This window comes from Panthera tigris, chromosome A2, assembly GCF_018350195.1.
Source record: "Panthera tigris isolate Pti1 chromosome A2, P.tigris_Pti1_mat1.1, whole genome shotgun sequence".
NCBI classification, from domain to species: Eukaryota; Metazoa; Chordata; class Mammalia; order Carnivora; family Felidae; genus Panthera; species Panthera tigris.
In genome coordinates this window covers 78,762,018-78,785,616 of record NC_056661.1, presented here as the reverse complement: position 1 = coordinate 78,785,616, position 23,599 = coordinate 78,762,018, and the positions used below count along the sequence as shown (strand labels likewise).

Here is a 23,599-nt window from a genome sequence, read left to right as displayed (position 1 = left end):
AACAACTAGAGCTTTAGTATAGACTGGAATTATGAATTTAATATAATATTATGTTTCTAAACTTCGACAAAAGGACAGGAGTGGAGAAACACCGCCTCGTGTTTACCAGGTTGTCTGAGAAGAACAGAAGGGGACCTCTCAGCCTTGGCCTTCAGGGATGGGAGGTGGGGGTGGGGAACGACGGCTTGCCCCCCATCCAGAACAATCACGCTTCCAACATCTGACTCATTAAAACAACAACCTGTAAGTGGCCTTTGAGGCAACGAGGGAGCTTATGCTTCCTCGGAGGGGAGCAGGAGGCAGGAGAAAGGAGATGGTCTCTAGCACTGTGCACAGCAGCAGGAGTGGCCAGGGTGTGAAGACTGTGTGGAGGGGCGAGTCCTAATCTAATGGAAGGCAAGACAGACAACCTGGTATAAAATCGCACTGAGCTCCACCATTATTCTCCTGTCTCTGTGATCTTGTCCTATTTTTCCGGTTATATCACCAAAATTTAACACCCCAAATTAGAAGCACAGGATTTCAGAGTTGAAAGAGCTCTTGGAGTCTAATTCAGGGCCCCTCCTGTGTTGCTGGGGACAAGTAAGGCCTGACCTCACCACATCCTGGAATGGAACATTTCTCCCCCGAAGCTCCAATTTTTGAAAGTGCTCCCTTCCTACTGACCTAACCTCTGCTTCCCACCGTGTCCGGGCCCTCCGCCCCCTCCTGCCCTCTGGACCTCACTCCTCTCTGCACAGCAGCCTCCAAATTCAAAGCAGCCATCACATGCCCACCAATCTTTTCAACTGTTCTTTTCCATGTCTCACACAGCAAAGACTGAAGTTTTTGATACTCACTGAAAAACTTAATTTTAAAAATTATCTGGTATCATTTGTCAGAGCAACGTGGGACCAGAAAGGCACGATGTTTCCAATCTGTTTGGCCACATCTGTTGCCTCAGATCTTGAGAATTTTACACAAACAACTACTATTTTTCCATATTGTCCAGCACCATGCTTCTTGCTGTAGCACCAGGGGACATATGATACAGCAAACTCAGAAGAATTGTTAATCTTTGAATAACAGACAATTACATATATTGCCTGTTGCTCTTTTTAGTGAGAAGAAAAGTGCCAAGCTTTACACACACAGTCTTTCATTTTAAATATATCAGAGAATTTGGGGGGTGGGGGGGTGGAATAAGAAAAACATGAAATAGCACCCCCTTTTCCATACACACACACACACACACACACACACACACACACACCCTTCCAGCACGTGACCACAAAGCACAACCCACTTAGAGGAAAGTGCTGAACTGGCTAGGAAACAGGGCCAAGAAAGAGAAACTGAAATCGGCTTATGGAAGAGGGCCAGAGGGCCCACCGGTGCTCATCAATTCACAGGTCAGCAGCAAGTGAGAAAATGATGCGCTGGTGAGGGCCAGGGGAGGGTCCAGACACAAGTAAACCCGCGATGCAGCCCAAACCAGTATGACGCACAGTGGGGAGAGGCGTCCTGAGACCCCGAGAAAAAACATCTCCGTCTTCTCTATGGGAACAGACTCCATCAAAGGGACTATGGGCGGCGGCTGGTGTCTCAGAAATCAGTGGACAGCCCACAACAACAAGCCAGAATATTCTCGAGATTTGGCCTTATATATAAAGGAGGAGAGATTAAACACTGGTGTGTGGGGAAATCCTTTCCTTGTCAGTAAGGATAGAAGGTCTGTCAGAGGTCACTGAGAAGGGCTCCCGCCTTTCGACCTCAGACAATCTTTCCTGAAGATGCCGCTGTCTCATCCTCCTCCACGGCACGAGGGAAGGGTACAGCCCGCAATCTTTCAGAAACCAGACAGAATTACTTGAAGCCATTTTGCCACCGCAGAGGAGGCTGTGATTCCTAGGGGTGGTGGGCCGAAGAGGGCCTTGAGTAGAGGTCGTCTGTCCCAAGACCAAAGCAGGCTAAACCCTAGAACACGTCTGAGAAGAATTCTTCCAACTCTCAAGGCGCTCAAGACAGCAACCTTGCCCTCACTCATCCCACAGCAGACGTACTCCGCAGTCGGGAAAACTCAGACCACACATACTGGTGAGACTGTCCCATGATAAGCGCTGCGGGATGGGCCTTTACGTGGAAGGAAATGGCCAAGGCCGTTCTTACCATGCATGCTGTGCTCCAAATGTCAGCAGGTGTGCTGTAACCTGCCCCTATTAAAACCTCTATGGATCTATACTGACGCGTCTGGATGTCTTCTGTGAAGTGTTTATGCTGGAAGGGAACACACTGTATTAGTACGGAGGAAAAAAGACATGCAAAAAGGAAAAAAAAAAGCGTCTTCTAATCCATGATCATGACCAAAACGCTCTAGAAAGAAAACTTTACTTACCACCCAACAAGCATTTCCCAGGTCGGCAATTTTAACTCTAATTTTATCTGCGTTCCGTGGATCCAGGGGGTTCACCAACAAGTCGGCCGCCCGGGTTTTTGCTGGCATGAGCAAACAGCGAGACAGTTAGTACTTGGGAGGGGTGGCTTGCGTCTGTGCACAGTGTCTGCCGGGCACAGTCTCCTTTTCTAGGAAAGTGATGGGAGGATCATTTAGGCCTGGAGCCCTGCAAGTTGAACTCAACAGAATTTGAAATTCTTGGTCTCCATCCCCGGAAGATATTTCACAAGAGAGAGCACACTGGGCTGCCCAGAGACCTCACCGGCTCCACCTTGCCCTTTCTCCTTATATTGCTGATTCTGCCACCTCTAGGATGACCCTACTCTGCTCCCTTCTGCATCTTTCCAGCTGCTCCTCATCGCATCAGAGCCCATAGAGAACCACATCTATCTTGGTGTGTTACTACATGAAGTAGAGACAACATGTTCCCAGATGGCCAATCCCTTTCTAGGTGACACACACTTCACCTGGTAGCCACATCTCCTACCTCTCCTGCTTGGGCTGAGCACAGAGACCTCAAAGGTTAGATGATGGCTGGTTAACAAAGACAGATTACAGGCCAGGACTAATCAGTTTGGGTTTAGCTTTGGACAAGTAACGCTCCACAACAGAGGTCTCCTGAGGCCACCTGGGCCACAGGGCAAACCGCTGAGGTCCCTCCCAAACTTATCAAATACTCAGGCCACTCTTAAGCCCAGTGACCCCGAGAGAATCTCAACAGTGGACACAGGGCTAGACTTCTCAGGGTTCCTGGGGCCAGAAGAGCTTTATGGACAAGCCTACATCATGCCCATATTGGGCAGGGTTAACCAGGGGGCAAGTGACAAAGAAAACTAACTTGGAGAGACCCAGACAGGAAATCCTGAAGTGACTGAGCATCTTCCTCAAACCTTAAAATGACTTATAAGCTCCAATTTCTGGAAGGGATGAGATGTAACCATGGTTCTTACTAATGGAGAAGTAATTCTGAGATGGTATTTACAGACTAAACAGAAAAGTCCACTCAATGCAGAACATCAAATACCCTTTCATCCACTCAGAGCTGGGCACTGCTAAAACAAACCAAACCTCCTTTTGGGTACACCCACACCGTGGGGCCACAGTGCTCAGGGGGCTCTGATTTCTGGGCATCCCTCCCAGGAGCGGGGGCACCTACAGAACTCCCCAGGAGGGGCCAGAGGATGCAGAGAGAACTCTGGCCAACATCTTAGCCCCCAAGCCCCACTCCTCCGGCTTGTGGGTTAATGTGGGTGGGCCAGCCTCACATGTCCCCTTTTTGCCATCTGCCCTATGACCACATTCCTCTTTTTAAGGATGCCGATCCACTGTGGACTTTGCCAAAGGCAGTCTGAGCTGGCAGAACAAAGACAGGAACTCGGAAACGACGAGACGGAAAGAAGCACAGAGACCCACACGAGGAGGCAAACTGGATACAGTGATTGAAGGATGGGAAGAAACAGAGCTTCAGGAGAAACAAAAACACTGACCCAGTGGACAGACAGGCAGCACCAGAAACGGCCAGATGAATCCCTCACGTCACTCAATCAAGGAGACTCAGCAGGCAAGAAAATGGAATTCGAGGTTTACAGAACCGGATTCAAGTGGACGTTTCAATACCAACAAAGTTGTGAGACTCTGGAAAGTGACCTAACTCCATGAGGCTCAGTGCTCAAGAAAGAAGCGGAAGGGGCCACGCCACACACCCCCTCCAAACTGACCAGCCAACCCAGTGGCCTGGGAGAGCGGGGGGCTCCACCAGTGCTGGGACCAGCCAGACTACACTCCCCGCCCCAGGCTGGGGCTGCCTCTGGCCAGAATCAAAGCTCCACCAGCAGAGAGCAGGCAGAGGGGGAGGGGAGGCCAAACACTTGAGATCAAAGGTCTAAGGAAGAAGAGGGTAAGCCTCCAGTTCTGACTGAGAGTAAGTGGTGCCCAGTGCCTGAGGGTGCGAGTGTAGGGAGGCATCTGGAAGTGCCACCAGTGTCCTAAAGACATTCCCCGGGAGCTGCACGAATCAATGAAGCCAGAGGAGATCTGGCCTGAAAAGACGCATCATCACACATGTTCAATACGGTTTCTTTGTATTTAACACCCCTCATTCTTGATCACTAAACAAGGTCTCTTTGGTGACAGGCTGTTACCCTCCTGGTTCAGGTCTGTAAACGGTGACCCCGCTCACAGCGCATCCCAAATGATACCAGGGAGTTCATCTCAGAACTTGAACTGTACAGGAACACAAACGAGGTAAAAGACAATCTACTTGGTATATCCGACTTCCTTTACTCAGTGTGATAATTACCTGACCACAACCCTCAAAACAGCCCATTTAAACAACAGGCACTTGCCAGGGACTAACATCAACTCTGCTTTGCCTGGGACTCAAATCATCTCGGCTCGCTGAGTCATTATTGTGGTCACCTCTCACGGCTCTTCCTAATGCTCTGCCTCTTCCAACGAGGGAATGAAAAGTGGGGATACGTCACTTCACGAAGGACGGGGCTCTTAACTAGTCTCCGGTGGCCCGGCGTCTGAGCGACACTACTCATTCCATGTGAAGCTATCCTAGAAACTAGTAAGATAGCTGTGGGTGGTGCCTCCAAGGGACGAGACCGCCATCATCACTTACGTGCAAGGCACTGTGCTAGGCTAGTGCAGACTCTCTATGGTTTGAGGCGTCCCTCCAATAAACACACGAATACCTTCTCTGCACCCAGAGGTTCAACACCAGGCCCCGGGAGATCTAATACCTGAGCCTGGCCCGTTCATTCACCGACTATTTACAGAGTCCCTTCTGTGTGCTGTCTCGGCACTGGGACCAGCATGAACAAGGCATGCAGGGTCCCCCCTCCACACCCCAAGTTAGGAAACTCATGCACTGGGGGGTGGGGTGGGGAGATGGGGAATATGGATAATAAAGTAAAAATGAAGGAGTCACACACCATGTCAGGTGGCTCTAAATGCAAAGAAGAAAAACAAAGCAAAGAAAGGAGGCAGACAATGATGAGGGTGTTCAGGGGAGGTCTTTTCTCAGAAGGTGACTCTGAGGAGAGGCCTGAACTAAGGGAGGCGTGGAGAGAGAGGGGCCCTCAGCAGAGGAGACAGCAAGTGCAAATGCAAAGTGCAAAGAGGGAGAAACAAACTTGCACTTTTGAGAAACTTAAGGAAGAAGCCAGCACGGAGGTACAGAATCAGCAAGGGGGGGGGGTGCGGGGGGAGAGACAAGGCCAGAGAGAGAGCTGCCAGGAAATGGCCTGCAGAGAGCTTGCAGGCTTTAGAGTGACGCCCCGCACTGTTATTCTGAGGGGAAATGCACTGCAGGTCCTTCTGGAAGGAAAGGGAGGGAAGAGGACAGGGTGTGTGTGCCCTAAGGAGGACAGGCTAGGCAGAAAGAGTCACAGCGAGGGCAGCGCGGGGCCCATATTACAGCAGCTGGTGCAAGGTCTGGCAGTGATCTGGGTCCCCACCAAGTGGCAGTGAGTACCTTGCAGGTAAAGCCAGCAAGACCAGATGGGATGGGCCAAGATACATGCTATGGCTCCAAAGCTAATAATCCCAGAGGAATCCTGCCTCCTCAGCCTTTAGTGGCTCCCCAGTCACTCCAGGGAATAGTCTGCATCCTTCAGCCTGGAGGGTGAGTTCTTCTGGCCTGACTTTTCCTTCTCCTAACGTGTGTGCCCTGGTCTAATGACAAGGATCTACACCAGCTCCGAACATGGCTTGTTTCTCTTGCCTCGTGTTCATGCAGTGGTAGATGGCCAACTACGAGCCTCTGGGCCCCACTCCTTCCACGCAGGAAATGAACCCCTCCCGTCCAGGAGGCAGCCCACCGTTACCAAACGACCAAGCTGGAAACCAAAACTGAGTGCCTCCAAACAAATGAGTGGGTAAGGAGATCCTGACCCTGCTGCGTACCTAGAATTTCACAATACTGAAAAGGTCTGCTTGGTGAGAGACTTGGGTCAAAGTGAAAAATAGACCTGCTATTTCTCCCCAATGTGAGATGTTCGTACAAGAGAACTGGTGCTGGGAATGAATACAGTTTTGATGGCGAATGGAGACAGGTGGCACAAAGGTAAGTGGAGAAGGAAAAATACCCAGATTATCACTGATTTGATCGCTTGTTACTCAATAAATGTTTATCACAGCACTGAGTTGGATGCAAAGGATACAAGGATAAAAGCACACAGCGCTCCCAATGATTTTACATCATGGCGAGGAAAAGATGATGGAAACAGTGAGCATGCAGTTAAGTAAAGCATGACTGGTAGGTAAAGGGGGGGAAGGGAACAGGACCGCGTGGGAAGCGATGCAGGGTTAGCGTTTGTACCAGCCGGCAAAAGAATAAAAGTTGACCGAGAGAATGGGCAGTGGAGAAAGGGGAAGAGACACTCCCAGCAGGAAGAAAGGCAGACGCAAAGGTACAGAAGAGCGAACATGCCATTTACACACAGACGCTCTTCGTCAGGTCTTGAAAATAAACCGGGAAATAGCTACGCTATACTTAACGACTGCAAAACCTTTTCATGGTTTACTCCTTCAATAAAAAGTGTCTGAACGTTCATCTCAGTAGACACCTATTCATCAATGTCACATATCTCTGTTCCTACATTACATACATGATAAAAGGTAAACAAACACTAATAACAGAAACTACCGGAAGACATGGTTGACTCCAGCCTGGGGCAGGGAAGGTATGAACTCGGGACGTGGTTCCAGAAAGAGAGGAAGCAGCAAAGAGCAATGGGATTGTGATAAAAGGACAGAAGAGACCATTCGAAGAGGCTCATGTGGACCAAACTGAGGACAATTCCAGCATCAGGAAACAAGAAGCTGTGAATGATTACAAGACATAACCCAAAGCGGTAATTAAGAGCAAAGGAACCCATGAGCGCGCGATGTGAAGGCACGTGCGAGAGACTGTGGGGCAGGCGGCATGCCAGGGAGGAGTACCAAAGCCCGCCTTCTGGAAGCATCTTCTCTATCTGGCCGCTCCGGAGTTCTCTATCCATTTATAATAAACCAGTGAGCCAGACAGAAAACGAGTTTCCTATGTTCTGTGAGCTGCTGGAACAAATTAAATGAACCTGAGGGGGGGGTCGTGGGAACCCCCGATTCATGGCTGATGGGTCAGAAGCACAGGTGACAATGTGGACTTGCCACTGGTGTATGAAGGGGGGCGGGGGTGTCTGGTGGGATTGAGCCCTTAACCTGTAGGATCTGGTTCTGTCTCCAGAGAGTGTCAGAAATGAGTTAAATCGCAGGACACGCAGCTGGTGTCAGAGAAGCTTTTGGGGCAGGGAAAACCCCCTACACACACATTTGGTCACCAAAGGTGACAGAAGTAGCGTGAAGGAGACAGACACAGGTGAGTTTTCCCTATGCGAACCTACCTTCCATGTGAAGGCATCTTATAAGCACCTTCAAAGAGTCCTTGATCGGGGTAAAAGTAAAAAGGAACAGAGTATGTTTACCCAAGTAAGATAAAGAAAGCACGAAATAGAACCCACATCCTTCAGGTGATTAGTTAGAGCTACTTGAGGGGACTCCAAGGGCTACTTGCAGGGCTGGGTCAACGGACTCATCGTGTGTTAAACACTCTTGCCAGCAGAGGGAGCAGAGGAGGATTCTGAGCTGCTCCTCCGCGGGCTAGAATGGAAACCATGAGTGATGCCCTGGGTTTGCTTACTGGAGTCCCTGAGCAGTATCAAAATACTTGATATAAGTCATCACATAAAATTCCATGCCACTTGCTTTAAATTGGCTTTGACATTTCAAGAGCTGAGTCCTACAACCAGAAACAACTATCAGAATAAAATCAGAGACTTCTTCCTTAACACAGACTAAGAGGAGGTATGTGTTTCCCTTGAATAGAAACAAGACAAAACAAAAACCAAAAGCAAGACTGTCAGATGGAAGTACAAATATTAAACTATATATTCTGTAAAAGCCACAGATGTAAGCTGCTGGATATGGAAGGTTTCTACAAATGCAGATGTCACTAACTAAACACAGAAAGAACGAGAAAAGCTCAGAAATGGAACCTGATAGTCAGAGAGCCAGAGAAAGCCCTGCTGGGACAGAAGACGATTTAAATCACATTACTTATTCAGGAGGACAAAAGGAATAAAGCGACAATGGGGAATTCATACATACATGACATGCCCACCTCTGGCCCATTCCCTTCACAGCATTTGTCAAGGCTCGGATACTCGGGCCACTGAAAGGACACACTTGGTGCGGAGGGACACTTACTTTTTGGCAAATCTCCAGTGCTGGAGGCTGAAACCGTCCGGCTTCTGTCATGGGATGGACTGCTTTCCTCAGGCTCGGTAAGCGGGGATCCCTCGGAAAGTGCAGAACCACAAGCCACAGGTTCTAGGGGCCCAGAGAACAAGGATGTGGAAAACTCTGGAAACTGTGACTCGGGAATTTTATGTCGTCCATTTGGCAATTCACCATTGAATTGTTCATAGGAGCTGCTATATGTGTAATCACTTTCTGCATTTGGCTCATCAAGGTTATATTCCTCAGGATTGGGACAATCTTCTTCATCGTCATCTTCATCATCCAGCTGCTGCTCCAGTAAGAACGGGCCATTCTCAATATGGCCGTTGGTTCTGGGGGACTCTATCCACGCAGGGTCTGTGCTCGTCAGTTCTGGTTCCACATCATCTCCATCTTTCTCAGTGTTTTCTTTCTCAGTGTCTTCTTTCTCTTCCTGGTCCTCAGCCTCACCTTAAAAAGTTGATGGGTTGAGAATCAGAACATGTTACTCTTCTCAACACAGTGGCACTAGGTACATACTTCCTCCAACAAGAGATAATTTTGAACGTGTTTAGGTTTTTGTTCCCCCGTTGAGTAAGCTCTACACCCACCGTGGGGCTCAAACTTGTGACCCTGAGGATCAAGAGTCGCATGCTCTGGGCACCTGGGTGGCTCAGTTGGTTGAGCGTCTGACTTTGGCTCAGGTCATGATCTCACGGTTCATGAGTTCAAGCCCCACGTCAGGCTCTGTGCTAGTAGCACAGAGCCTGGAGCCTGCTTTGGATTCTGTGTCTCCCTCTCTCTGCCCCTTCCCCACTCACACTCCGTTTTTCCCCGAAAAATAGATAAAACATTAAAAAAAAAAAAAAAAAAAAAAAAAAAGAGTCACATGCCCTGCCGACCGAGCCAGCCAGGCACCCCTGAATGTGCTTAATTTACATACTACACAGCAAAACACCTCTTGGCTCTCAAGGTAAAATCTTAGGTTTTCTCAATCTTATTTTTCATTTAGTAAATAACTGGCTTACTCTTATTAGAAGAAGTTAGATTTTGGGGCGGGAAAAGGGACTATTTCCACTTCTACCCTCTCTTCTATAATCTTTAGAAAATGTGGGTCCATTACTGTTAGGGTAAAAGTTAATTACAAAATAAAGAACATTCATTAGCATGCTCGAGATGTGGTGTCAGGTAGACATTTTCCATTTTTAAAAAAGTGTTTTGAAATACTAACGTATTCCTAGCATTCATTTTACAAATGAAGTGGCAGACAGATTCCCATGTTCCCCAATCCTCACATATGAAGCAGTGACACCAAGCCCACCAGGGTGGGGACCTGGTAGGTGCCCACTAATGAAGCACCAGGACCCCATGCAGACGGACCCTTGTCATTCGCAGGCTCGCCCTCGGCTGCATCCTCTAAGCCAGCAGTTTTGAGCTTCCCCTCTGGACGGTACTCCTCGTCTTGTTCATTGGAAGGTACAGCAGATGAGATGTTTTCTTCTATGATTTTCCTTTCTGCTTCTCGCTCCAATTCTTCTATTTCCTGCAGGCGCTTTTCCAGCAACTCAGCCTGCCTTTTCTGCTTCTTTTTCAGTTTTTTCTTTTTGTTCTTAGATATTTTTCCTATCTACAACATGTTAAGAAAACACCACAGGTCAGTTTGCTCCTTTTTAAAGCACTACACAAGAGTGCGAGTGTGAGTGGCATGGCAAGCCCCAACCAATCCTGTTTTCCAGGCCTGAGTTATATATTACAACCAAATATGCCCACAGAGGAGATCGATCTCGTGTGTAGGGTCACAGTAAAACCGGAAAAAAGAAACCAGCGCCGCCTACCATCTATGGAAGGGGACTGCCAGCAGGCCCTGCCCTCAGAGGACAGGGCTCCAATCCAGGAAGCCTATTTCATTTAAACGCTGAGCACAGCAGAATACGCTGAGGTACTCTGGCCTTTCGACAAGTAGCACCCCTTCCAAGTTTTACTGGCTGCTGCCCGTATACAAGCTAACAACATCCCCTGTCCTTCCGGTCTCGCCCAACTCTCAGCCATGAAAGAAGACCTTGCCAAAACAAGTGGGTTTCAGTCACTGTTGGTCAACAGCTGTTTGTGTTCGGGTCTCACACACGGAGCTGTTGTTATCAACAGCCGAGACAGCAGAAACTGTCAAAAATGAGTGTACGAAGTAAAGGGAAAAAAAAAGCCACAGTTTCAGTCTGCCTGCCATCAGGGCCACATGACTTGGAAAGTGCTGGCAACGACAGCCTCCAGTCTCTCCACGGAGTCAATAATCGAAACAAGCTGCTCGAGCCACAGGAGGGCTGCAGGCAGGGACCGGGCCGTGCAGCGAGCCAGGTGGCATCATCACTATAGTTCCCGCCTGCACTGGGACTTCCACTCCCAAGTGAGGGCTCCTGGCAGCGCATTTCCTTTCAAGTGCTTCTGGTTCGTAAAGTGCTTTCAAGACTTGCACATGACTCATCAACTCAAGACATATACACTCTATCCTCTACTGGAACTAAGCGGGTTTAGGGACAATGGGGTAAGACTGAATTCCAAGCACCTCGTTTCATTTGAATGGACCACAAAATACACAGTACTCTTTTATACATAACTACCAGCTGGAAAACACATTAGAGTACAAGCTTCAGAAAAACAGGGATCTTGGAGGCAAATCAGAAGTAATGTTAAGTGTTTTTGTAATAATCACACTTCAAGCCCGATCTCGACCACGTCACCCCTTTCACCAGACTCTGCCAACGGCACCCCAGAAAGTGCTCAGGGAAAATAAAGATCAAACATGGAAGGGCTCTAACTATCCCAACGCTAAAAAATCCCTTCGACTTGTCAAAGTGGTACGTCTCATCTATTCAAGGATACACAGCATTTGTAAACATGCCCGCCCTTTACACTAACACGTATTAAACACCTACAGTTGAGAAGGGAACAAAGAAAGGTACGATCCGATTCCCAAACAACCTTAAATGAAAAAATCGTTGCAAAAAGCAGCAGAAACTAATGTTACAACTTGAAAAGCTCAATAAGGAACAGCTGCTTTTAACAAGAAGGTGAGTAGAAGTGTGTGTGGAATAAAGTACTTACAGGTTTTTGCTGTGGAGCCGTACTCACTAAAACAAAATGAAACAAAATGAATGTTTAGAGGAAAACAGACATATATCTTTAGGTAGGTTATCTGAATTGTAAAACGAAAAGTAATTATTGTCTTTTAATTGCTATCCAGCTGGAAAACTGTTTAACCTCAGTGCTTCTTAATCATACAGATCTAAAGGAAGATTTTCCAACTCCAACGAATGACTGGCTCTTAAAAGGCACAGCAGTCGTTGTTCATATGGAGCCATTTTTCTTATTTGTCTAAAATTAAATACCCATTTATTTCAAATCCAAAGCACTGATACGAAAATGGAGAAGAGTTCACAAATGTCACACTGTCATCTAAATTTGTTCTACAGACAATGAACAATTTAGATTAGAGGATGTACATCTGTGTTTGACAACTATTTGGCAAGTGTATATAGCTGAAATAAATCAAATACTGCAGCAAGTATTCCAGAAATCGCATGACCAGCCTCTGTGAGCAGCCACAGCTTGACAGACTATGATTCCATGATCTCAAAAAACAGTAAAAAACAAGAGTAGGAGGTGGTGCATCTCCCAGAGCCCCGGGAGAGGCAGGACTTTAGCCCCTCAGCCAGCACGCTTGCCTGACAACACACTAGGGCGCAGACAATGTGCAGACAGGGTCAAAGTGGTCAACACTTTGCTGCAGCCACTATACCCTGTAAAAACCCGATGTGAAACGCTACAGGCCAATAAAGACATTTGGTCTTCTCCCACCCTAGGGTCTTTTGTAACGCACTCCAAAGCTACCAGCTGGACTCAGGTTGATGTAGACTAACTGGAGACTGGGAAATGTTCTAACAAACCTGAAACTAGAAAAAAAATCTGATGACTACAGGCCGGCTACAAGTAACCCGTTACTATATACGCCTCTGCAGAGAAGCCTGCAGCGTAAGAAAACGTTCACGCATAGGTGAAGCAGCACGTAAGATTTCATATGATCTTTTAAGGGAAGACGAAGTTAGGTGTATGACAGCATAATAATTGGGGCACCTTCCTTTTCAAGAAAAAGGTCTCATCATTTCTAGCAATCAGGCTCTTATGAAAGTCCCTAATGTACGTGCTTGACTCAACTACCTTCAGTGTGCAATTCTGCAGGCTCTCAGTGCCTCCAAACAAAATGAAACAAAGCTGCTTCAGCTCCCTCACCTGCAGACCCCGAAGGAGGAGGAGCACCTGCTTTCTGCCACTCGGTGGCCTCAGCTGCCATTCTTCGCACATATGCATCATCCACACACATCAGGATGTTCTCCGGCTTTATGTCCGTATGAATGATCTTGCACTTACTGTGTAGATAATCTAACCCCTGAAGGACCTGGTCAGAGTAAAATCAAGAGAAGAGATGGGTTATTAATACCTTTCAACATTACTATTGAACAGTAATGTTCAACATTTCCTTGTAAATTATGTAACATAATCACAAGGCACAAAGTGTATCTAGTAAAAATCTCCCTCCTGCTCCGGGCCCCCAAAGGAGCCCAGAGCCCTCCCATAAGCAACCAATGTGTATCATTCTGGAGGTAAATTTATGCTCATGGAAGCAAATGCATCTATAAATATACTTTCGTATAACAACTTTACTGAGATGTAATTTACATACATACACCCTTTTAGGTGGACAATTCAATGGTTTGTAGATGTGCAACCATCACCACATGTTAATTAGAACATTTTTATCACGGAAAAAAGAAACACCATACCCACTGGCACTCATTCTCCATCTCTTCCAGCTCCTCCAGCCTTAGGCAACCACTAGTCTACTTTCTTTCGCCATACATTTGCTGGTTCTGGACATTTTATATAAATGGAATCATACAAAATGGTCTTGTGTAACTGGCATAATGTTTTGAGAGTCCATCCATGTGTATGTAGCATGTATTAAGTACTTCCTTTAATTGCCAAATAATGTTCTGCTAGTTATGCTATCCTTTGTTTAGCCATTCACCTGATGGATATTTGGGTTGTTTCCACTTTTTGGCTATTATAAATAATATTGCTATGAACATTCAGGCATGAGTTTCTGTGTGGACACGTTTTCATTTTTCTTGGATATATACCTGGGAGTGCAATTGTTAGGTTATATGGTGACTCTTCTGACAAACTGCTATGCTGTTTTATTCAGTGGTCACACCATTTCACATTCCCACTAGCAGTGTATAAGGGTTCCAACTCCCTCGTCATGGCCTACACTTTGCTGTATTTTTAATTTTAGTCACCCTACTGGGTATAAAGTGTGTATCTCACTGATAGGCACTTCCATGATGTCTAATGATGTGTATACATTTTTAATATTGCAGAAAAAGAGGATTAAATAGCCTTAGTATTCACTAAAACTGCTGAAACAAAGTATCAACAAAAACAAGACTCACAAAACTTAAAGAGCAGTGACCTAAATACAAAGCCAGTTTTTCTCAAATTATTTCAAGAGAGGAATTCTTTCAATTATTTCCATAAGCAAAAATATTTTTTAAAATATCCCCATTGTGTTCCTATACATTAGAAATTCTACCACTCAATAAACATTAGCATTTAATAAATACCATACACTTAAAAATTTTTTTTTCAACATTTATTTATTGAGAGACAGAGAGAGACAGAGCACGAGCAGGGGATGGGCAGAGAGAGAGGGAGACAAAGAATCCAAAGCAGGCTCCAGGTTCTGAGCTGTCAGCATAGAGCCCAACACAGGGCTTGAACCCACAAACCGTGAGATCATGACCTGAGCTGAAATCAGACACTTAACCAGAGCCACCCAGGAGCCCCAGTGTCATCATACACTTTAAATCATTTAGGGTATTTGTTCACAACAGAAGTGGGGAAAAAGACGAGAAGATACATGGCTTTATCCAATTCTAGTAAGTTCTCAGCAAGAGCCCAATGCTTCTACTGTATCTGGCTAAACAACCTTAACAGATGACAGTATTAGGATATGAGGGGACAGAGGTTTCAAAAGGAAAATGAAAAAAGGAAGACCCATCTCTTAAACAGGATGAAAATCCCTATACTCATCGAAAGTAACTTTCCCTAGGAAGGATTCTTACATGACTTCGCTGACCAAGCATCAGTCAAATTCCTGGAACAGGTCATGTACCTGGTTTGAAGTGTCTGACAACAGCAATAAAGAAAGCCCCCTGTCTCCAAGGGGCTTACAGTCAGAGGGCTTACTGTCTTATGCCTGAAGGGAGAGGGACCAGCCAAAAAGAAACCAAGATGAACCATGGCTACAGCAAACAAAATTTAATGAGCTCTTGACAAGTGCCTAGTAAGTACCCAAACAGTAAACCAGATAGAACTAGAGTAAGAGAAGGAAAGACACTTGTCTTACCTTAAAAAGAATATTTAATGTTTCCAATTATACTGTAATTAGAACATTTAAATTATGTTTGAAATATCAAAGGACCAGTAAGAAAGACTCTTTAAAAAGAGTCTTTCCATAAAGAATAAAGTTATAATGCAGACAGGAGCACAATCCAATGGGCCTATATGCTCTTCACCGACATCCGTGCATCTTCTTTGTTCAAACTGAAATAATACAGGGAATTTTAATATCTGAATAATGAGAGATTCTGAGAAGTATAAGAAATTAATGGACAGGAACAGTGATGATTTCTAACCTATGGAGGGCAAACGAACAAGATTTTTTGAGAAAATTTAAACAGTTTAAAATTATCCCAACTGAAACTGCATTTCCATTATCAAATATAAACTCCAAGTAAAAATGTCCCCATCTCTCCACCTCCATTCCATGCTCAAGGCTCTCCTATTTCTCCACCTGAGCTCCTTCACGGAGATCAGGCTGTTTCACTGTGTGGGAGGCCACACAAGTAAGAGTTAACACGAGCCAGTATTCAAATGTGTTCCTAGGGGTTGCCAGTGACCAGGAGGCACTTGAGATGAACAAAGTGTTCCCAGCAAGAACTTAAGGTACCAGATTTTTTAAATATCTGCAGTTACACTCCTTTGGGTTATCCTTCCTTAAGAAGCAGAGCTTATAACGTCTGACAATGAACCCAGTGAAAGACTTGACCCCTAGGACAAATTAATTAACTAAGATAATGCAAATCTTCAAGGAAATAATTAAGGGACACAGTAAGTATGGTGTTAAAACACGACCTTGGGATTCACACCAGTCCTACACTGCTGCCAGATCATTCTCTCACTGGACAAAGTACTTAACCAGAACATTCTCTCACTGGGCAAAGTACTGTCTGAGCTTCCACTTCCATATTCATAAAAGGGGGAGAGGTGTGTGTATATATCTACTAAATAGAAATATGGTAGGAATTAGAAATAACCTATGGAAAACCTACAAAAAAACAAAGTTTAGCTCATAGGAAGCTCCAAATAAAGGACAGAACTGAACTAAGTCACAACACTTGTACTGGTATTGACTAAGTAACTATAACTTCGTTAAGTCACTTAATAAACTTCTCTGGGTCTCACTTCTCCCACTTGGAATGTGAATGGGCTATACCTGATACGTTCTGTGCTACATCCCAGCAGTGAAATTGTGGTTTAGTAATTTCCTTTAGTTCTGGACTACATATTTTTAAAAAGCCTTTAGCTATAGACTAAAAAGAATGGTGTTATTTTTAAAGATAGCATTTCTTTTCTTAATGAAGTTTTAAGCAATAAAGAGCCCCAGAATCACTGAAGTAATGATGGGCAATCTCCTAACCATTTAAGCAGAGCATCTATGATGATGCACAAAAAAGAGAAAAGCAGTGAATAAGCTACATGCCCATGGGTAGATCTTCTCTTGCAAAACCTGAAAAAAAAAAAGAGTTCAGAAAAGGCTTTAGCAATTTCCCAAGTTTTCCTTCACTTGCCAGGCACAGTTTATTTGCCTTTCTTGCCTAAAAAGAAAAACACATACTTCGCCTCATCAGCAGGAGGCAGCAGAGGCTGCAGAGACACCCTCCGACTGCCATCTGCGAAAATCTACAGCCGCCATGAGAGCAGAGATAATCCAAGCACAGACGGGCCAGGGACTGGGCAGGACCTCACACTCAGAGGAGCCAGATCACACCGCCCAGGAGCAGGGCCAGTTCTCTCCTTGTGAAGCCAGACCCGCAGGTGAGCGGCAGCACAGCCGTGAAGCAGAGACCAGGGCTGGGAGCCAGGAGCCCCCGGTTCCGGTTCAGAAACAGATTAGCTATGGCTCAGAGCGAGTCCCCTTCCCTGACCTCAGATTCATCCGTAAAATAAGACGCTTGTCAAGACCGTCTCCAGGGCTTCTTTCTCTACACCTGTGAGGATGGTGAGATCATCTATTACTGGCGTGAATGACATAAACCTACTTCTCCCTACCACGGCTTGCTACAATGGGTCCCGTAATCGTGCAGGGTACAAGAGGAGGAGTAGGTCAAGAGTAATGTGGGAACTTCTCTCAGGGCTGTGTCCCTCGCTCTGCTCACCACCCAGAAAGCACAGCTTCCCCCCAAATCCTAAATTGTGAAGACAAACAGAATGAGAGCAACTTCCCAAATTATTTTCTGACTCTGGTTACCACATGGGGACTTCCTTCCTCCCCCACCTGAACAAAGGACATGGGGCCAGGAGACTCGGCCTGCCCCTAATTCTGTGAGTAAGGCCTTGCTAATGCAGCACAGAGGGAAGCCCAAATGGTAGCCAGAGGGGCTGGCCCACGCAGGAGCCTTTCACCAAGACAGTAACCCCTCGTGATGTGCACAGAAACACCAGAAGGGCTCTCCTCAAGCCTAGAAACTTCCCCACTAGAAAAGCTAAGGTTCCCACTGGATTTCTCTTCCTCATTCAACAGATACGAGGTAAACCCTACAACCCGCTTCTGGCAATTGTGGTGTTCAACTGAATGGAGGACTGTGGGAATCCCAGCTCAACAGAGGGGGCAAGAACTGGATGCACATGCAGACAAAAGTCTCAGTGGGCACTGTCCTTGTTTGCTTTGTCCCGAACCAGCATTCTGCTCCGTGTTCTAACTCGCACTACTGAGAATTCATGAGAAAACCCTGTCGTGATGCCTCCGAACGTAGTTGGGACTAAAGAGCAAGCCAACGTGCCCAGCACGGAGACCACATGGCACAGAGCGAGCTGGGCACGAGGCTCACCGCTCTTCAAAGGGAGCGACTGCACCGCCTTCCTGAGTTGACGACCCAACATTCTGAGGAGGAGAGTCCCAAGTTAGGTCAGAATATGTATCACCATGAAGAATAAACCCAAGAACATGGAAGTGTTTACCAACTTAAAATTAGTCTTCTGTTCTATAATTGAAAACTGGCACAGTGATAATGAATTCGCTGATCACTAGGAGCAGCAGAATAAATGAAATGGCAAATAGATACTAAGTGTAGACCAAAGCAGTGATAAGAGGTGAGTCAGCTGGCCCAGGTAGGGCCAGGCTCTTCCTATGCCCCCAGGGCTCCTGCCCCACGGCAAGGGGGGGGGGGGGCGGCGGCTTTGGAAAAGCCCTGCATTTTATAAATCCCCTCAGCTTACACATGCCATGCCGATTACCAATTACTTTGTAAATAAAATCCAATGGTTCTACTTTTTAACAATCTGGCAGCTCTCCTATTAAGGCAAAGAGAACCATTTACCATACAGAGACGTGAATGCACACTTTTCACAAAGACATGCTACAATTTAAATGCTCCCAGACCTTTCTACGTAGACACTTCAGAGCACCCTGCAGTTGAGAGAATGGGTTCTGGAATTACACTACCTGAATTCAAATCTTGCCCCCCGCCGCACGCCAGTAACTGTGGGGCTTAGGGAAGATTTTTACCCTCTCTGTGAAGTGCCCTCTATAGAGTGGAGGTGGGGACCTCTCTGGCCTCATCAGGGTGTGGTGGAGACTGGGCAGCATAATACAAACACAGCGCTTCAAACAGTGGGCGTCTAAAGAGCACAGGAACTGCCTGTGACCATCATGGCTACAGAAAAGAGTAAAATAATAGTTCAAAAACCCAGAGCTACAACCTGTAACTGCTAATTTTTCCAGTACTGTAGCAAAGTCACCAAAAACCAGGGCCTTGACCTTACCAAGAAGCCACTTCTTAACAGGGCTCCTGTAAAGGACAATGAATTAAACCATAAAGTTTACAAAAGTAGAACATCAGCTACCTTTTCAATATAGAAGAGAATCAAAGCCACATTCAAAGAGGAGCAACAGTTGGGCATCTGGGTGGCTCAGTGAGTTAAGCATCTGACTTCAGCTCAGGTCACGATCTTGAGGTTTGTGAGTTCAAGCCCCACGTCGGGCTCTGTACTCACAGCTGGAGCCTGGAGCCTGCTTTGGGTTCTGTGTCTCCCTCTCTCTCTGCCCCTCCCCTGCTTGTGCCCTGTTTCTCTCAAAAATAAAATAAAAAATAAACATTTAAAGAAGAGCAACAGCATTTGAAGAAGCCACATCACCTGCAGTAGACCTTTAATGCACCACAAATAAACACGGCCAACACTAGCATCCTTTTTCTTCTTCTGGATTCAGAAATAAAAGCGACACATGAAATAGACCTCAATAAAGCTGATTTAAAAAGAAGAAAGAAATGAAAGCTGGGGGGTGAACAGACACCCACAAGAGTCCACAACTGAGCCGGTGCAGCAGCCTGGGGGAAGGCAGGGGCTGCCCACGGCATCCCAGAAGCCACCAGCACGGCCCTTCTCCGACCCAGAACCAGGTCACCAGGGCTACCTGAGGACGGCTAAGAACTGACCAAAGGACTGGTAATAGTGTATCAGAAGCCCTGAAAAAGCAGATGATTCAACTATGTCATTAGTTTTAAAATGATCAACAGGTGGTAGTGTTGTCTACAAGCCCATCAAATCACAGCAAGTGAGCCATTTTGTAGAGTAAAAAGAGAAACGTACACTTCTCCCTTCATTTAAGGAAAGACAACCAGTCACAAACATCCTTTGACCACCTACTGCATGAAGAAGCAGCAAAGAGAACTCACACACGATACGTCACTCTGAGAGCTCACAAGGCAGGTGGGAAGACACAGTGGCTACTTTGCGCCGGTCGCCGCGCTGGATGCTTTATCAGCAGTCCCTCCATAATAATCTCCACAATAAAGCCACAAGTTACGTACTATCATCCCAATTTTACAAATGCGAAAACAGGCTCACAGAGGCTACGTGGTCCGATCAGGGTCACAAAACAGTAAGTGCCCAAGTTATTATTTGAAGTGAAGTCTATTGGCAAGGCGTGTATCCACTGCACTTCCCCCTGTTCCAGGTTCTCAACAGGAGGGAATTCTGCCTCCTCGGGGACATGTGACAAAGCTTAGAGACGCTTTCAATGGTCACAGGTGCGGCGATGGCAGCTGATACAGGCATCTAGTCGGCTGGCAACACCCTACAATGCACAAGGCAGGTCCCCATGACAAAGAATTACCCAGTCCAAATGTCTTGTGCCAGGCCTGTCGAACTGTGGCTCGTGCTGTAAGACTCCACAATCATTAGGGAAGGACCCAATGCAGGCCGCAGGCATACTGAGGAGGGCAGAAATAGCATTTTGAACTGGGGAAGACTTTGTCACAGAAGCAAAATTTTGGTTGAGTCTTTAAAAACATGGGCAGAAAAGAAAAGATGGTATTTTCAGGAACCTAAGACAAAGGAAGTGATCAAAGATGTGCAGCTAAAAAGAAAACTGGCAAGGTGAATAACTTTCTCTAAAATACCTACAAAATGAAACTGGTAACCATTTATGAATAAAAATTCCGGTAAATCAACATGTATTTACAAACACCTGGACACTTTTGAATATTCATAAGAGATTGGTAACTTGGTTGGCTCTAGGAGAGAAACTGGGTATCTGAAGGACATACATTTTAGAACACTCACATGTATTACTTATTTTCTTTAAAAGATTACTTAATGGGGGCGCCTGGGTGGCTCGGTCGGTTGAGCATCCGACTTCAGCTCAGGTCACGATCTCACGGTTAGTGAGTTCGAGCCCCGCGTCCGGCTCTGTGCTGACAGCTCAGAACCTGGAGCCTGCTTCCGATTCTGTGTGTCTCTCTCTCTCTCTCTGCCCCTCCCCCATTCATGCTCTGTCTCCCTCTGTCTCAAAAATAAATAAACATTAAAAAAAATTTTTTTTAAAGATTACTTAATGGGAAAAAAAAATCACCTGCTAGGAGACAAAAGCTGAATCAGGGTTTGCAAGGGGAAATATGGGGCGATACCAGATGCCAGAAACCCATAAATAGGTTCATTGGAAGAACAGTGATTTAAATGTTATTGGACATTAGGCCAAATACAATTCCAATGGTGTATATGCTGCTGGGCAAAATGCTAAACACAAGACCTCCAGAGCCAGACCACCTGGGTATGAATTCCGGTTCCACAGCTTACTACTTTTTAAGTTAATTCCTAACTAGGAGTGAGTTACTTAACCTCTCAATGCCTCAGTTCCTCTCCCATAAAATCAGAAGGGTAAAAATACCTATTTTGCAGAGTTACTATGAATACTCAATGAATGAAAAATTGCAAAGTACTTACAACTATGCCTGGCACATACTAAGCCCTGAATAAAAATTTGTAATAATCAGGCCTTCTGGGTGGCTCAGCTGGGTAAGCGTCTGACTCTTGGTTTTGGTTCAGGTCATAATCTCACCATCTGTGGGTTCAAGCCCCACATCAGGCTTGCGCAGACAGCTTGGAGCCTGCTTGGGATAATCTCTCTCCCTCACTTCCTGCCCCTCTCCACTCATGCTCTCTCTCACTCTCTCCAGCACGCTCTTGGCATAAGTAAATAAACTTCAAAAAAATTTGTAACAATCAATAGTAGTATCCCTTTACATTGTAACAATAATCTAGCAAGGAAGGTACCATTATTATTCTCACTTCATTCATGATGCAATTGTGGCGTAAGGAGGCTAAGGAACTAAGCTGAGGTCCCTTAGCATTGAGAAGGACACATCTGACACCAAAACCCAAGCTCTTTAATCACCCCACATGTTGCTTCCTGAGAGTGAACAACGAGCAGTTAGGCTTTAGTCAACAGGCAATGGAGAGGTACTAGAGGTTTCTAAATGCAAAGTGCGAATTACTGAAGCAAAGTTTCATTTTGGAAGGTAACTGCCAATGGAACGGAGAAAAACCTGGGACAGGGAAGCAGAACAGCCTCTGGGAGAGGAGAGAGAAGGAGAAGACTGGCTGGAGGTGATAAGGGCCTGAACTAAGGATGGTGGCGCTGGAAGCAGAAAGATTGGGAGTCAAAGACCCGATGCCTAGGTGACAACTGAAGCACGGCAAATGACAGTTGACAGGGGTGAGTCACACAGGGTTAGCCTGACTGAAGGCAGAGGAGGCCACACAGTGGAAGGGTATTAGAAAGCTGGTGTACCTAGTCTGGTTCTGGGAAGCAATGTAACTGTGAGGTCTATTAATAAAGGATTAAAATACTGAATCCACAGACTGAATCAAAGGGAATGAAGGGAAACTCAGATATATAGATTATTAACTGGGATATATATCAATTTACTGCTTTGAAAGTTACAAATTTAGGGGGGAAAATCCAGATTCCGTATTCTTCTTAAAAAAAAAATATATATATATATATATATATACACACACACATATATACACAAAACTTCTAATACTGCCTACAATAACTAAGTACAGAAAATGAAAACTGCATCTTGAAATTTTAGACCAGTGGAACACTCAAGTTCTCAGCCTGCAAAGCACAGTGTATGTGAATTACACTGAGGATAACACAGTCATTAAAATCATTTGTTTATTCAGCAAGTACCCACTAAAATTCCATTAAACCCCAAGGATTTCATCTTTAGATTTACAGACTCTTTCATTTGCTATGAAAGGCTACATTTTGTTTCCCTTTTCTGGAACACAAAATAAATACGAATGGTTCCTCTGGGAAGTCACCTTCCTTCACTGCCCAGCCTGAGTTGTGACATGGTCAGTCGCTGTGGCAACTGCACATGTCTTTCAAAGTACGGGGTTCAAGGGAAAGACAGACCCTACGTGAAATATATGCAAGGCGGTATTTCTCAAATTATTTACTTTTTGTTAGAATAAGTAAATCTTAATATTTTCAGGGTTTATCAGAGATAATTAAGAAATTTTTTCAGAGTTTTAACAAGATGATTTTTTTCAGAGTTTAGAGTTGCCACTGATAGTTATAAATACTGAAGTGTTATTTAGGGATTGAAAAACTCCAACTGACGTTAATCACAACCCCCCTCCCACACCATGTTAAAGGGAAATTGTTTTTTCATTTGAGCTATTAACCATGTTAAAATACTAAAGGGCTACTATCTAAAGTCTAAAGGGGAACAGATATTATTAAACAAAATCTGGCCACAAGTCTGTATACCTAACATAATACTATGTACAAGTACAGCATTCCACTGTATAAGCCAAGGCAAAGAGCCCCTCTCCCTCCAGCCTCTCTTCCTGTGTAACATATATAATGTTAGAAGACAAGCTGCCAATTTGCACTGCAAAGAGACAAACGTAAATGGTGAACACTCAGGCTGACTCAACAATGCTACCTATACACAATTTCAAAAGTTAAAAACCTACTTATATGCATATGTGCAAATACTATCTATACTACAATTGTAAGGAAGGTTCTTTTGTAGGCTTCTCTTGAATTCACAACTCTTAATTGTAAACCATTCCCTGATTCTTTACCTATGTAAGAATTCTGAACTGAGGCCTGTATTTCAGGTCTGGAAACCCCTGAGCAGGTCTTGCTCAAGCTCTGGGCCCTGGGGACAAGAGAAGGGCACCAAATCACCTAATCCTCTTCTCAAG

The 23,599-nt window shown here is 45.5% G+C and overlaps 1 protein-coding gene across 20 annotated transcripts in view; it reads right to left on the bottom strand.

Moving 5' to 3' along the window:
* Window positions 1–23,599, bottom strand: part of SRPK2 (SRSF protein kinase 2) — a 312,538-nt gene that overhangs the window by 74,255 nt on the left and 214,684 nt on the right. For all 20 annotated transcript variants that reach the window (XR_006210657.1, XR_006210660.1, XR_006210663.1 and 17 more), the window contains 6 exons: window positions 12,983–13,148; window positions 11,798–11,823; window positions 10,079–10,325; window positions 8,687–9,169; window positions 2,375–2,475; window positions 2,149–2,256 (listed from right to left, as the gene is read on the bottom strand). Coding sequence is in view for 12 of the 20 variants with exons in the window: in XM_042964799.1 (XP_042820733.1) it covers window positions 2,149–2,256; window positions 2,375–2,475; window positions 8,687–9,169; window positions 10,079–10,325; window positions 11,798–11,823; window positions 12,983–13,148 (1,131 nt within the window). In the remaining 8 variants the exon portion in view is untranslated. The remainder of the gene's footprint in view (window positions 1–2,148; window positions 2,257–2,374; window positions 2,476–8,686; window positions 9,170–10,078; window positions 10,326–11,797; window positions 11,824–12,982; window positions 13,149–23,599) is intronic.